Source organism: Podarcis erhardii, assembly GCF_964252035.2.
Source record: "Podarcis erhardii genome assembly, chromosome: 6".
In the NCBI taxonomy this organism is placed as follows: Eukaryota; Metazoa; Chordata; class Lepidosauria; order Squamata; family Lacertidae; genus Podarcis; species Podarcis erhardii.
The window spans coordinates 91,168,467-91,184,282 of NC_138510.1; the positions used below are offsets into that span (position 1 = coordinate 91,168,467).

At 44.8% G+C, this 15,816-nt stretch overlaps 1 protein-coding gene across 2 annotated transcripts in view; it reads right to left on the reverse strand.

Moving 5' to 3' along the window:
- Positions 1-4,105: 4,105 nt before the first annotated feature.
- The window catches only part of LMX1A (LIM homeobox transcription factor 1 alpha), an 83,445-nt gene continuing 71,734 nt past the window's right edge, over positions 4,106-15,816 (reverse strand). For both annotated transcript variants that reach the window (XM_081866078.1, XM_081866079.1), the window contains 5 exons: positions 12,104-12,273; positions 8,383-8,460; positions 7,158-7,227; positions 5,849-6,022; positions 4,106-4,952 (listed from right to left, as the gene is read on the reverse strand). In XM_081866078.1, the coding sequence (XP_081722204.1) occupies positions 4,792-4,952; positions 5,849-6,022; positions 7,158-7,227; positions 8,383-8,460; positions 12,104-12,273 (653 nt within the window). In that variant the 3' untranslated portion in view covers positions 4,106-4,791. The remainder of the gene's footprint in view (positions 4,953-5,848; positions 6,023-7,157; positions 7,228-8,382; positions 8,461-12,103; positions 12,274-15,816) is intronic.

Consider the following 15,816-nt stretch of genomic DNA (forward strand, 5'->3'; position numbering starts at 1 on the left):
CGTGCTTTCGAACTGTCCTGATGAGGAGATAAGGCTACATAGACCAGATGAACAGAAAGTGTTGGTACTGGCAGCCCAGTTTCCTGGAAGCTTTGTCCCCCGAGAGATACCGTATTTTCCATGTATAAGACGCCCCCAGGTATAAGACGCCCCCTATGTTTTAAAGACAACCCCTATGGGACGCGGGTGGCATTGTGGGTTAAACCACAGAGCCTAGGACTTGCCAATCAGAAGGTCGGCGGTTTGAATCCCCGCAAAAGGGTGAACTCCCGTTGCTCGGTCCTAGCTCCTGCCAACCTAGTAGTTCAAAAGCACATCAAAGTGCAAGTAGATAAATAGGTACTGCTCTGGCGGGAAGGTAAACGGCGTTTCCATGTGCTGCTCTGATTCACCAGAAGCGGTTTAGTCATGCTGGCCACAGGACCTGGAAGCTGTACGCCAGCTCCCTCGGCCCATAAAGCGAGATGAGCGCCGCAACCCCAGAGTCAGTCACGACTGGACCTAATGGTCAGGGGTCCCTTTACCTTTACCTTTAGGTATGTTTTATGTTATGAAAATAAGGTAGTGTGTTGTGTATGTGCATTGTATAAATGCAAATGTATGTGTTTTATATGTTAATAAAAAAATCAAAAATCAAATAAAATTGAAAAGGCACTCTGTTCCATTGAGGTTTGAGCGATTGAGAGCAAAGCTACAACACTCCTGGGGTGTGGTCAGTTTTCCCCGGTCTGTGGATTATCCTTTAGCAACAAGTAGCAACAAGAGATTCTCCAGAAACTGTTTTCAGCAGCACAAATATTCATGTTTCCTATGTAATATCAGCATTCACTGAGACTTCCGCCTCGCAGCTGCAGGCTTGCTAGAGAGACATGTAGGTCTGGCCATGTGCAAAATGTATTTGTTTCACCACTGAGAACTGAGTGGCCATTTTTGTGTAAAACTATAGTTCCATTAGATGCTGTAACACAGCTGATGTGATGTGCAAACTGACACAGAAACCACCTAGATAATTCATTCCGAAGTGAACTTTGAACCGGGGACTTCTGGGCTCAGAGTCTTAGCTACTATTCTACATCAGCTATTCTACAAACTTTCACGACAGATCAGTCTTTTTTCATATTGTTTATTCTCAAACCCCTCATTTATTCTCATAATCTTACTTCCATTGATGCAGCAGTTCCAACAACTTGTCACATTCTGTTACATTCAGTGTATAATCTTTAGCGTGGCCAAAACCTATAGCATCACAACTACTTTTCATTCAGTTTCTTTTCTTTACATAATTTATTAATGAAGAGCATAATATTTTTATACAACACAAACTATGATAGGAACAACGAGGCTGTGTGTGCAACTAACCTCGGCAAAGGCTTTAAAGGGACATGACTCATGAGTTCCATAAGAAATTTCTGTTTTAAGAGAAGACAATTTCCTTGTATGTATGGCTTTGCGTGGACAAATGTTTGCAAGTTCATTCTGTGTGGTTCCAAAAAATTACCACTACTGAGCAATAATAGATTTTTCATGTATGCTTTCACAGTGTTCACAGTAATTTCCCTAAGTTAGTGTCAGGGACTGGGCAGAGGAGGAATAGTGGAAATCGCCTCTCAATCCTCACCCTTCCAGGGAAGAGGAGGAAGAGGAAGACAGTATAGATTTCCAACAGGGGTTTGAGGGAGGTAGCAGCTCAGAGGCAGATGAGGGGGAAAGCTGGGAAATTATGGGAGAGGAGGAGGCAGAACCAGGTTAGCAGCTGGCTGACACAGTGTCATTAGAAAGCATCCCAGACCTCCCATCTCCCAGAACTGGCGAGCCTTGAAAGTAGGAAAGCAAAGAGCTCAAAGACAGAGGGCACGTAGCAGCACCCATAGAAGTGACGAATGAAGAAGTGGGAGAGACGGGGGTGGAGATTCACTCGGGACAATGCCATTAACCAAGAGGCTGGGTTCAATAGCCTCTGTCTGTGAAGATTGAAATAAAAAAATAATGGTAAGATACTTTTCATTGTCTTTATACTTTCCTGGGCAATGAGCCAGAAGTTGCTGACAGCATCCTGACAATTAGGGCTGCAACCCTGTTGTCCCTACATGGGTAGAAAAGTAAAGAGAGGCACCCCACACCAAAGTAGTAGAGTCCTTTGGTCTCCTATCAGGCCAAACCCATGCAGCTGGGCTTGACAGTGAACCAGTGCATTCATTTCTAACTTCCTCTGAACTGCGTTCAGTGGCTCATTCTTCCACAGATGCTGTGTCCGACTCCTCTTCTGCTTCCACCAGGAGACACATCTTTGTACCAGGGCTCTGAGGAAGAAAAAGCTGCAGGATACAAGACCTCACCTTGGAGAGCGCAGGGAGGTTGCAATACTGCAGGCCTAACAGTGCGACGGCCAGCAGAGAAGTAATCTGGTGAGGAAGGGAGAGCTATACTGTTTTTATGGGGTGCCTTAGCAACTTCCAAGATAGCCTGCCTTGTCATTCTGAAAATGGACTTACCATGTGAGTGCTGCAATCATTACTTGGAAAACATGATGATGAGAACCCATGCTAGGTCTCTGTACCTTTTATTATCCCAAAGTGTCAAAGTTGAGAGTTGCTAACTCAACTATCCATATACCTCTTTGCCATGCTTGGTCATTCCAGTGGACCACCAGTGGCCTCAGGATCACAGTGGAGATATCATTTCTTGTAGCTGGAACCTGACACCTGGTAGTCATTGACAGACCTGTCTCCACATGTTCACCCAATCTGTTGGGGGTGGGGTAACCTTTATACTCATTTGCATCATAGCATTTTATGGTAGATTGCTTGTGAAGTACTACGTCTCTGTCACAAGAGACTAGGGCCTTGCGGGACCTGGCATCTTTCCGCAGGGCCTGCAAGACAGAGTTGTTCCACCAGGCCTTTGGTCAGGGTGCAGCCTGACTCCCTCCTCTGGCAACCTGCACAGAATTTTGCTTAACGGTTGCCATTAATTTGATTTTAATTAATTTTTATAATGAAATGTTTTTAGAATGTTGTTTGATTATTTGATTGTTTGATTATTTGATTGTTGTTAGCCGCCCTGAGCCTGGCTTTGGCTGGGGAGGGCGGGATATAAATAAATTTTATTATTATTATTATTACGTTCTTTTAGATTGGAGATAGACCGTTATTTTTCAAGAGCTGAAAGTGATATGAGAGAAGCTTCATTTCTTCTAGTATTACTTTTGTTGACATGGATCAAGCAGGTTTTTGAAGCAATACCTAAACTTGCAAGACATGTTTCAGTAGAGAAAAAAGAAGGGTCAGGACACATATTATGGGCAGTGCTCCCTCTTAACATGATCAGCTCTGAAATATTGTCTGTCTCCAGTTTTAGACAAACTGAATATTACTGATCACCATGTTTTAGGGAAGCTGGGGGAGAAATGTTACATGCTTCCTCCTGCTACACAGAGGAGCATGGTCAATGTATAAGGCTAACCTCTGTGCTGCTGATGGGACACGAAGCATGATGTGTCTCTTTCTTGGGATGACAATTCTCTTGTATAGAACTAATGTTGGCTGCAACCCGAATTGCACTGAAGTCAATAGCAGAGTTTTCCTTTATTCTAATGGAACTAGATTGCATGCAGAAGGGAGGATGGGAAACCCTGATATTTTCAGACGTGGATTTTCATTTGAAAACCAATGAAGAAATGGAAAGCATCAAATTGCCTCCAGCTGAGACTGCTGCTCTAACTCTGCTTTTCCGTCTTTGCAAACCAAATGTGATATTTTAGAAAACCCAATTCTTTCGTTTCATAACTTAAGTGCATTGAGCAATTTCTTCAATATAGTTCACTCAGAAAATAAAGTTATTTTTTGCTGTGCAGAACTTTTCTATCATAAGAGATAAACCTGATGCAATATTAGGTGCGCTTGTATCTTGTATATAAATGCACACGCCCTTTCATGAACACACTCAAACACCTTGACACACATGTTTGCCAGGCACCAAGAGCTTACAGCTTTCTAAATTGATAACTATATGAATAAACCATGAACCTTCCCACCCCCCATACATTTTTGGCAGTGTCAAAAATGCCTCCCATGTCAATTATTTTCTGTCACTCATTGCAAAATAATAATAATAATAATGTTCATTTATTAGTTTAAATTGCTCTCACTCTCACATGCCCAGATCTAATTGACTTCATTCTGATATCATCCTGTTCACTGTGTGATTCTGATAAGGTGGGTTCACTTACGTGATTAATGCAGGAAGGAGAAAGAAATAGCAACCAAGGAAGAAATGATAGCAATGCAGAAATCGCAGAAGCCACCAGGAGGAACCACGTTGCCAAAAAGGATTGCAAAATGCGCAAATTATTGAAAATGATCTAAGTGTTTTTTTCCCCCAGAAGGGTAGTCCACCCAAATGAGGAACTTTTGTTTCAGCCCCAAAGTTCAAAGTGGGAAATATTGCTTGCCTATCTAGTCTAAGCCTAAAGTACTGATTTTTTGCAACTTGCCTTCAAGACAGCCTTAAATAAAACACGGTGGGGGGGCGGGGGGCGGGATAAGTTGTTGTCTTCTTTCATGCATTCCTTGACACTTCAAAATTTAAAACTCAGTTTCAAAAAGTCGTTCCACAAATGGGTTAGCAAAAGGAGAACGGAGTTTTGAGTTCTTCCTTCACAAATGTTCCTGATTTCCGCTGAATTTTTCAAGTGGGAAACGAAGCTAGCAACTTCAAAATCCTTTCCTCTCCTTCTCTCCAGGTGGCACCTGCAGTGAGCCCAGCCGTGGTCTGCTCAGAGCCTCAAATGCCTCAAGATGTGAAGTAGGAGCTCTGCATGGAATACAGGTGGTCAATGGGGTTCCCCACTCTGGACTGCAAGGGCCCAGCTTCCACAGTTGTTAAGAAACAGTCGCCCAGGTTGCTGAGGGAGGCGTCGTCACTGTCCATCTCACACAAAAGGTGCTCAGAACCTTCAGAACAGAGAGAAAGATTTGTTCCACTCAGGCACAATCCACTCACACAACACTGAAATGAACGGGAGCTGCTTGGGTGCAGAGTCGGGCTCTTGCGCCATTCTTTTTATTGGCGCTTGCACGTGAGAACTTCTTTCAGAAGTGCCATCAGAATTTTGACTAAGCAACTCTAATGATGATGATGATGATGATGATGATGATGATACAGTGGTACCTTGGGTTACATACGCTTCAGGTTATATACGCTTCAGGTTACAGACTCCGCTAACCCAGAAATAGTGCTTCAGAACTTTGCTTCAGGATGAGAACAGAAATCGTGCTCCGGTGGCATGGCAGCAACAGGAGGCCCCATTAGCTAAAGTGGTGCTTCAGGTTAAGAACAGTTTCAGGTTAAGTATGGACCTCCAGAACGAATTAAGTACTTAACCCGAGGTACCACTGTATCTCTCATGTATTTGAGGTAGCTAAACAGACATACAACCTGAATCAGGGATATATACCAGGCATAGGCAAACTCCAGCCCTCCAGATGTTTGGGACTACAATTCCCATCATCCCTAGCTAACAGGACCAGTGGTCAGGGATGATGGGAATTGTATTCCCAAGCATCTGGAGGGCCGGAGTTTGTCTATGCCTGATTTAGATGGAAACCAGACATGTTTAAAATCTCAAGCTCCACTAGCTTAAGCCTGGAAGCCCAAACCCAGCACGGATATTGTCTTAGAGGGCTATGGGCTCTTGACATGCTCTATGGGCTCTAAATTCACATTGTTAAGGGGTTCCTCTTAGTCCGTATGAGACGTTGCAATGGGACATAAAGAAAAAGCCGTTTCAAACTCTGACTCAATTTACAGCTCCCTCAAAATGTGCAATATGCAGGGTTTCCGTTCTTACCATAAGGGTACATGTGGTCTCCTGGCATTTGTGGTGGAGTGAGCCCTTGCCGGAAGGGGTCTGAGCTGTAAACACTTTGATCAATGACCAATACTTGTTGTGGAGGTGGTTGCAAGGTGGTATAAGAGTTCATGATTCCTTCGAGGCCTGTGTTGTTGCCACTGTTTGTCTGAGCTGGAAGACAATGGCAAATAAAATGCATGAGTTCATAAGATCAGTCTCCCAGTACCTTATTATTTCACTTATGTCAGCAAGACCTGGCTCTTATCTGTCTTCTATACTGGTGCCTTTTTTCTTAAAGAACTTTTTTCTTGAATTTCTAGTCCCAGAAGGTGTGAACTCTTTCCCAGCTCCCCTATTTTCAAAGCCATACCCAACGAACCCATATACGACTTCTCATTTTTTCAGTCTTGGAATAAATGAATTAAACCATCAGTCGACTCAAATATATGAGCTGCTTAAAGGGTCACAGACAGACAGACCTACATATTATCAAGTTCATGAAAAATATAACTATATGCTCCTTTGGAACTGGGATGCCAAGTTCACTGTAAGACAGGACTCCTGTGATGATGATGATGATGATGATGATGATGATGATGATGATGATATTTATACCCTGCTCATCTGGCTGGGTTTCCCCAGCCACTCTAGGCGGCTTACAGCAAATAAAAAATTGCAAAACATTAGACATTAAAAACTTCCGTAAACAGGACTGCCTTCAGATGTCTTCTAAAAGTCAGACAGCTGTTTATTTCCTTGACATCTGATGGGAGGGCATTCCACAGGGTAGGTGCCACTACTGAGAAGGCCCTCTGTTGCACAGAATGGAATTCTCCCCCCCCCCATATTCAACCTTCTCTCCCCCCTCTCTCTTTCTCTCTTTCTTTCATTCTTTGACATGCAAAAGAACCCTCAACATGTTCAGTCTTATAGTCAATCCAGAAAAGATGCTGAAAGATAAATGTATTGTGGGGAGGACCATAGCTGTTCATGGCATGCTATTAAAGTCTCTGAGGAAATGAAATCTTGCCCATTGCAGAGGACTGGTTCACTGGCCGCCATATATTGTTGATGCCCTCCCTCCTTCAGCGTGGCATATTCTGCCTTCTGGCTCAAGTAGGAAGCACCTGCATTTGAAAGGAGGGGAGCTAGGAAATTATTCGGTCCTCCTGTCCAGCAACTCCTGGTGCCTCCATGGAAAGAGAATCCACTTTCCATTTTCAGAATCCTGGCTGTAGGTGGTGGAGTTTAAAGGAAAAGGGAACAGGCAGGCCCGTGACAAAAGGGGGTTAGGAGACAGGCTTACCAGAAGTGAGCCTCTGTGTTGTTTGCTGATCTTGCTGTTGTTGCTGCTGCCGTCTTGCTAATTTCTTCATCTGTTACAGAAAAGGAGGAAAGGTTAGAACAAGCCAATATCCCCTCCTCTTCTTTTCTTAAATGGTGGGAAAGCATCCACAGGGTTAGCAGAAGCACGATGCTGCCGTTACACTCTGATAGTTATTAAGATGGGCATCTTAAGATGGGCTGAGAGAGAGAGCCCTGTCTGAGAGAGCCACTTCCGCCCTAAGGAGGAGGTGGGGTTGCGGGCTTCATGGCCCCTCCACACGCATGGTGGGTGGAGGCCAGCCCCTGCGCGATTGGGGGGATTCCCAGCCACGTCACCCCCTGGCTGACCAATTGCTGGTTCAGGGGGCCTATAAAGGCAGGATGTGGCCAGGGGTCTCCCTCTTTGCCGCTCGCCAGCTGTTCCTGTTTTTCCCACCCTCCCGCCCTCTAAGGTTTTGTTCTTTGACCTTGCTATGGACCTTGGTTGGTCGCCGTTAAGGGGCCTGGTAGGAATTTTTCCACTTGGCAAATTGGCACCAGCCACTTGGTTTTCGCCCACCTCATACAAATCATCACAACTTTCTGGGTATCGGCGGTTAGGCATTGGTATAGTTCTGTAGATGGAAGAGGGGAGATAGCGCCATCGCCTGCCTCGCATATTGAAGGGTAGTCCATTAAAGGATTCCGGGGGGCATGGCCCTGTCTGAAGCCTAGGGAGGTGAGGGCCTAAGGCACGCCCCCGATCGGTGACCCCGGGGGAGTTCCTAGTTGATGTGTATCAGCAGGACTCCACCTACTGGTGGTTAACCCTTCCCGGACTTCAAGCGGATAGGCTGAAGCCAGATATGGTCGGTTACAACCAATGCCTAAGCCAATACCGCTCATCACCTGTAACCAATAAAGTTGTGGCCTTTTTTTAGCCCATTAACCTTAATAATTGTATCATGTGTCATTATTTCCACGGGGGGTGGGGGGGACTTGCCACGCAACTTCTGCCAGCCTGTGCAGCTCAGTGCAACTATGCTAGACGGACCAATGGTCTGTTAGACAGCTTCCTAAATCCAAAAATGCCATCTGCAAATTGCCTATTCCGACTCCAAACTAGGACTACATCTCCTGTTTAGATAGGTAGCCCTCCTATCTAAAAATGGATGAAAGGCCCCAGCATCATTATGTAGTAAGTGATTCAAGGGAAATGTTGTTACCTTAGCTCTTTGATTCTGGAACCAGACCTGAACAACTCGGACACTCAGACCCGTCTCGGCTGCTAACGTTTCCCTTACCTTCATGAAATATCAGAACAGCAGACATGATTATTCGTTTAAAACAGAGGCAAAAGGATCAGAAAAATACTAAATGTGTAGGACTCTCAACACAAATTTCAACATTTTCATAAAAGCGTTTTTTCATTTTTTGGCACAAAATCTCAGTGTTTGCAGTTGCTCCCTAGATTTCTTACCAAAATCCAAAACCACCAGAACTGGAAGTTTTTGGAGTTCAGCAGTCAGATTTCAAACATGTGTCTCCAAACAGGGGAGCTGTGAAAACACGCAGAATACTGATCAGTGCGTATCAAAAGTGATCATGGGGATGAAGCAACTCCCCTAGGGAGGAAAGTTGCAGCATTCAGGACTTTTTGGTTTAGAGCAAAGGCTAGTAGCAGGTGACAGGATAGAAGTTTTAAAAATTATGCATGGCATGGAGAAAGCGGGTGAAGAAAGGTTTTCCTTACTGTCTCATAACACTGAATGTTGGAAGATGCAGGACAGTCAAAAGAAAGTGCTTCTTCGCTCAGTGTGTAAACTATGGAATTTTATCCCACAAGAGGTAGCAATGGACACCAACTTGGATGGCTTCAGAGAAATGGCTATTAGCTACAATGACTATGTCCTATCCAGGGGCAATATGCCTCTGAAGAGTAGCGGCTGGGGAACGGAAGTGGGCGAGGGCTTTCCACAGGCTCCTCACTGGCCATTGTGAGAAAAAGATGCAGGAATGGCTGGACCTTTGGTTTGATCCAGCAGGAATCTTATGGTTTAATGTGGGATTATTATTTTTCTAAACATAATAATAATAATAATAATAATAATTTATTATTTATACCCCGCCCATCTGGCTGAGTTTCCCCAGCCACTCTGGGCGGCTCCCAATCAGTATTAAAAACAATACAGCATTACATATTAAAAACATCCCTGAACAGGGCTGCCTTAAGATGTCTTCTGAACGTCAGGTAATTCTTTATCTCTTTGACATCTGATGGGAGGGCGTTCCACAGGGCGGGCGCCACTACCGAGAAGGCCCTCTGTCTGGTTCCCTGTAGCCTCACTTCTCGCAATGAGGGAACCGCCAGAAGGCCCTCGGCGCTGGATCTCAGTGTCCGGGCTGAACGATGGGGGTGGAGACGCTCCTTCAGGTATACAGGACCGAGGCTGTTTAGGGCTTTAAAGGTCAGCACCAACACTTTGAATCGTGCTCGGAAACGTACTGGGAGCCAATGCAGATCTCTCAGAACCGGTGTTATGTGGTCCCGGCGGCCACTCCCAGTCACCAGTCTAGCTGCCGCATTCTGGATTAATTGCAGTTTCCGGGTCACCTTCAAAGGTAGCCCCACGTAGAGCGCATTGCAGTAGTCCAAGTGTGAGATAACTAGAGCATGCACCACTCTGGCGAGACAGTCCGCGGGGAGGTAGGGTCTTAGCCTGCGTACCAGGTGGAGCTGGTAGACAGCTGCCCTGGACACAGAGTTAATCTGCGCCTCCATGGACAGCTGTGAGTCCAAAATGACTCCCAGGCTGCGCACCTGGTCCTTCAGGGGCACAGTTACCCCATTCAGGACCAGGGAATCCTCCACACCTGCCCGCCTCCTGTCCCCCAAAAACAGTACTTCTGTCTTGTCAGGATTCAACCTCAATCTGTTAGCCGCCATCCAACCTCCAACCGCCTCCAGGCACTCACACAGGACCTTCACCGCCTTCACTGGTTCTGATTTAAAGGAGAGGTAGAGCTGGGTGTCATCTGCATACTGATGAACACCCAGTCCAAACCCCCTGATGATCTCTCCCAGCGGCTTCATATAGATATTAAAAAGCATGGGGGAGAGGACAGAACCCTGAGGCACCCCACAAGTGAGAGCCCAGGGGTCTGAACACTCACCCCCCACCACCACCTTCTGGACACGGCCCAGGAGGAAGGAGCGGAACCACTGTATAACAGTGCCCCCAGCTCCCAGCCCCTCTAGACGGTCCAGAAGGATGTTATGGTCGATGGTGTCAAAGGCCGCTGAGAGATCCAGCAGAACTAGGAAACAGCTCTCACCTTTGTCCCTAGCCCGCCGGAGATCATCAACCAGCGCGACCAAGGCAACCCACAACTCTTTAGTTTTTCACTGTAAAGGTAAAAAAGGTAAAGGACCCCTGGACAGTTAAGTCCAGTCAAAGGCAACTAGGGGGTTGCAGTGCTCATCTCGCTTTCAGGCCAAGGGAGCCGGCGTTTGCCAGCTTTCCGGGTCATGTGGCTAGCATGACTAAACCGCTTCTGGCACAACGGGACACCATGACGGAAACCAGAGCACACAGAAATGCCGTTTACCTTCCCGCCACAGCAGCACCTATTTATCTACTTGCACTGGTGTGCTTTTGAACTGCTAGGTTGGCAGGAGCTGGGACAGAGCAATGGGAGCCCACCCTGTCATGCGGTTTCGATTGGCAAGCCCAAGAGGCTCAGTGGTTTAGACCACAGTGCCATCCACATCCTCTGAACAGTAGCCGCTGGGGAACTGAAGTGGGGGAGTGTGCTGTGCTGCTCAAATCCTGTTTGGGGCTTTCCACGGGCATGTGGGGTGTGAAACACAGAGCAGTCAAATACAACATTCCTAGAGTGGACATATTTAGACATAAAGAGGGATGTTTGTCCAGACAGTAGATAAACTTCCTGTTTCCTCCTGTGCTGGGACAAACTTCCTCTACATGTGACCAGAGGTGGGCGTGACCTTACCTGTGCAGGTAACAAAATAGCACAGGGCAGGCGGCCATCTCTCTCTGACTCCATTCCTCAAAGAAGCAACATCTCCTTAGCCTGAGATGCTCTCTTGGCTACCAGCCAAGAGAGGACAAAGGAACTATCTCCTTATGGGATAGATAATATCTCCTTATGGGATAGATAACGTGTATATATTTTGTAACTTAAGTCTGCCTTCTGGGATCCATTTGTGAACAGAACGTGTGAGTAAACTCTTTTTATACTTTTCTACAAGACTGTGCTGTGTCTATTCTTTTTAGGAGAGAATAAAAGGGGTATTACCAGGAAACTTATTTTAGAGGCTTATGCAAGCTTGGCAAACCGATCCGCTGTGTAAGTTTAAAGAGGGAATGTTACTCTGCTAAATCATAGAACTGGTTAGGAAGGTTATTATTAAACAATATATCCTCTCCTGCCTCCCTGAACATTCCCACAGGGCACCTCACTGGTCATTGTGAGAACAGGATGTGGGAATAGTTGGGCCTTTGGTTTGATCCATCAGGGAATCTTTTTTCTAAACTAAACAACCCACAATTATTGAGTTTTCCCAGCAGGTAAGGGGCTCTCCGACTTGAGTAGGGCTGCACAACTTGCAGTCCATCAGCCTGTCATTTACATACAGTGGCTCACACCTGGGTCATTAAATCTCTCTTCTCCTTTTGCTGACTGCTCAGGAGTGATGGTCAAGTGCCTGGGAAATCACAACACTTGTCTGTTGGGCTGCATTCTGTTTAGCGGACCACACGCCTGAATCTGACTGCCACCGACAGAGCACAATGTCTAGGAATTATTAAGACAGGAGTCACTCTATGGCCACGGAATTCAACAACATCTTAGGCGGTGTAAACTGGCTGCCTCTGGTGATTCCAGTGTTCATGGTGCCAGTTCCTTCTTATGATCAAACTGTACCTTCCTGCATGGTTTAGAAGACACTTCAAACGACGCCTTGAATGCCCGGCGCTGCTGGGTTGTCAAGATGGTCCGGGGTCGTTTCGGCCGCTTGTGGTCCTTGCTTTCCTCAGCTGTTTTCCCAGTGCCATCTCCCATTTTGCACAGGCTCCCTTCATCATCACTTTTACCTGAAAAGATTGGGGAAGGGGATAAAATCCCACACAGCACGATTCACAAGCCAGCCTTTGCTTAAAACGAAATCACCCCAAATTGAGAAGCCGCATGGAAAAGATCCATGCTAACAGGAAGATGCTCAAAAATCCTTTCAGAATTTGCACAAGTAGGGCTACAAAGCATTCAGAAGCATTTGGTAAGGAAAGTAAAGACAGTGGAGAGAAGCCAGGGCCCTGTTTTGCAACTTTTACAGGGGTGTGGCTGGGGTGGTTGTAAGGAAATTCAAATCTGGTTACACAACAAGTCAGCAGCCATCTCCCAGGGGCCTAAATGCCAATGTGGTGTAGTGGTTAAGAGCGGTGAACTCGTAATCTGGTGAACCGGGTTCGATTCCCCGCTCCTCCACATGCAGCTGCTGCGTGACCTTGGGCTAGTCACACTTCTTTGAAGTCTCTCGGCCCCACTCACCTCACAGTGTTTGTTATGGGGGAGGAAGGGAAAGGAGAATGTTAGCCGCTTTGAGACTCCTTTGGATAGTGATAAAGCGGGATATCAAATCCAAACTCTTCTTCTTCTTCCTAAAGAAGGATATTTAAACATCCTTCTGCAAACTAGAAACAAAATGGCCAGACAGGCTTCTCTGGGCAAAGGTTTCAAAGCAGGAATTAGCTTTGCTCCAGTTGCCACTAATGGAATCTCAGACAGCCTAACCCTAACCCTAGATTCAGACCATTTCAAACTTTTAAAGTCAACAGTAACACATGGAATTAAGCTCAGAGATTATACGTACAGGTATCATATGGTGTTTTTAGCTAACACCCAACCTATAGCTCAACTCCAAATGATCTTTAAAAATGTCCCCATTGCAGGGGAGAAATCTCACCTCAAGGCTCTCAAAACATGCATCATGGCAGCCAGAACTCCACTGAAGAGTAATTAAGCAGGCTTTTCAATTAGGATATGTGTGAGATGCCGGGACACTTTGCCTGGGAGGTTTGGAAGCTCTTAAGCCATCGGCCTCCATTACTCTAAGTAAATGTCTGGAATAAGGTAGTCCTAATTTGGCAAGGTTAGCACACCAGTAAAATGTTTAGCACTAGAGTGTGTGCCTTCAATACTATGCCGCTTCAGGTTGCACGTGGAGGGGGGCGCGCCATTTTTAAAAAATGTTCCCTCATGTTAACAGTTCCTTGCAAACAGAAAATGAGCACAACAGTGGAGAATGGTTCTGGCCCTAAACCAAGACCCAGCTGTGATAATTTTCAACTTGCACGGTGCATTTAAAAATGACAACAAATCTGTGGAGCGGTAAAAGCTTTCTGGGAGATGATATATAATGAGTTAAAGAAACTGTTTAAGAGAACTTTTGTTAAAAAGACCAGAAGATTTTTTTGTTAGGTATACAGTGGTACCTCTAGTTACGAACTTAATTCGTTCCGGAGGTCCGTTCTTAATCTGAAACTGTTCTTAACTAGAGGTGTGCTTTCGCTAATGGGGCCTCTTGCTGCCGCCGGCACACAATTTCCGTTCTCATCTTGGGGCAAAGTTCTCAACTCAAGGTAACTCTTCCCGGTTAGTAGAGTGTGTAACCTGAAGCATTTGTAACCTGAGGTGTTTGTAACTCAAGGTACCACTGTAAAAGGTGAAGAGATACCAAAAGAAGACATAATACTTTTTATGTACACAACGACGTCAGCAAGAATACTACTAGACCAGAGATGGAAGGAGGGAAAGGGCTGACTAGAGAAGAATGGTAGACTAAATTGACGGAGTATGCAGAGATGGTGAGACTGACGGGAAATATCAGAAACCAGGAAGACCAAGTATTTATAAAAGACTGGAACAAAATTTTAATGTATTTAAAAGACCACTGTAAACAGTTAAAATCATTGGCAGAGATACAATGACACTTGTAATGTGAAATGAACTACGGTATCTGAAGAATCTGAAGAATACGGTATCTGAAGAAGTGTGCATGCACACGAAAGCTCATACCTAGAACTAACTTAGTTGGTCTTTAAGGTGCTACTGGAAGGAATTTTTTGTTTTGACTATGGCAGACCAACACAGCTACCTATCTGTAGATAGATAACAGTAAAAGATACAGAATATATATTTTTTTAATATGGAACTTTTGGAGGGAGGGAGGGAAGAGGGTCTGAAGGTTTGAAAGAACCTTTTACTTTAATGTTTTCAAATGGTTAAAGTTAAAATGTATAAAAGTATGTAAAACCAATAATTTTTTTAATAAAAAATAAATAAAATAAAAACAACAAATCCTCACTTGCAGTCTGGACTAAGTATGGTCCATACTTCCACCTCAGTCCCATCTCATGATGTGTTGCATGTGTGAAATAGGCCTGAGTAGAGTTCAAAATAGTAGCATTTTACTAATGAATAGTATTTGAAAACAAGGAGTTGATTGCTCTAATGCTCAGGAGTGTATGCTCCTGATTCTGAATAACCTTTTAAAAAGGCACCTCACACAATGTTGCGCATGTGGTTTGCATACATTCAACAGTTTATTTTACAGTGCAGAATATGGGAAAACTGGAGGCAATGAGACAAAAAGGAGTCAAGTTTGAATTGTGCAAACACATGTTGTGCATTCCCACATGTTTCAGAAACTAGGCAGACTCCTAGTTTGGACCAACTTCTGAAAATGCTCTATATTTTGCCACTTTTAATTGAAAGGGCATCAAGTCCCAAGACTTGGAGTCTATTCAGAATACACACCAATTGAACCTACGTATTTTCTAGTTGCTGACAAATCATGGTCTCATTTTTACCACTGGATGATGTTTTGGTAAAATATAGTGTGAATGTTGTGTTATTGTTCAGGATTTCGTTCCCTCCACAGAGTCTCTTGAACTTAAACCTCCAAGTGGGCAACAGTGAATGTATCTTGTCCCTATGTTTGCTGCAGGAAACAGCACAAGTGCTCGATAAACACATCTGATTGCCGTATGTAGTGTGACACTGTTCCTAGACAAAGGTGCTTAAGATTTTTTCTGAGCCTTCTGGCACTTTACAACAACAGGTTCCTCAACTGCTAAATTTGCAATGAATTTATGATTCAAGAAAATGCCTACTGAATTTTTCAAATTCTGATACCCCACGTTGGACTTCAAATTATTATGTTGGCCACTCTGAAATCAATCGCATTGGAGAAGTGACGATTGGTTGGTTTGTGTTTGGGGGCCAATCATTTGGGTAAGCATGATATTCCAGAACTCAGCACTGTCTCCATGCGCCTGTGTGGACTCCTGTCTGGGCTTGTAGTTCAGTGTCTACAATGCTGCCAGATTCTTAACTAGAGCAAAACACCTCCCTGATGCTGCGTTTGCCCGTCAGTGCATTATTGATACGAGGCATTCCTGTTTCTCTTTCACAGGATGACTAGAGAAACGGGCAGAATCTGAGACCTGGGAGAAGAGTCGGTGGAAGAGGACTGGAAGAAGTTGCAGAAACACTGCAAAAACACTACTTGCAGAAACACTGCAAAATTTATGAATGTTAAAACGATGTTGGATATTAAAACAATATGGCATTAGTGA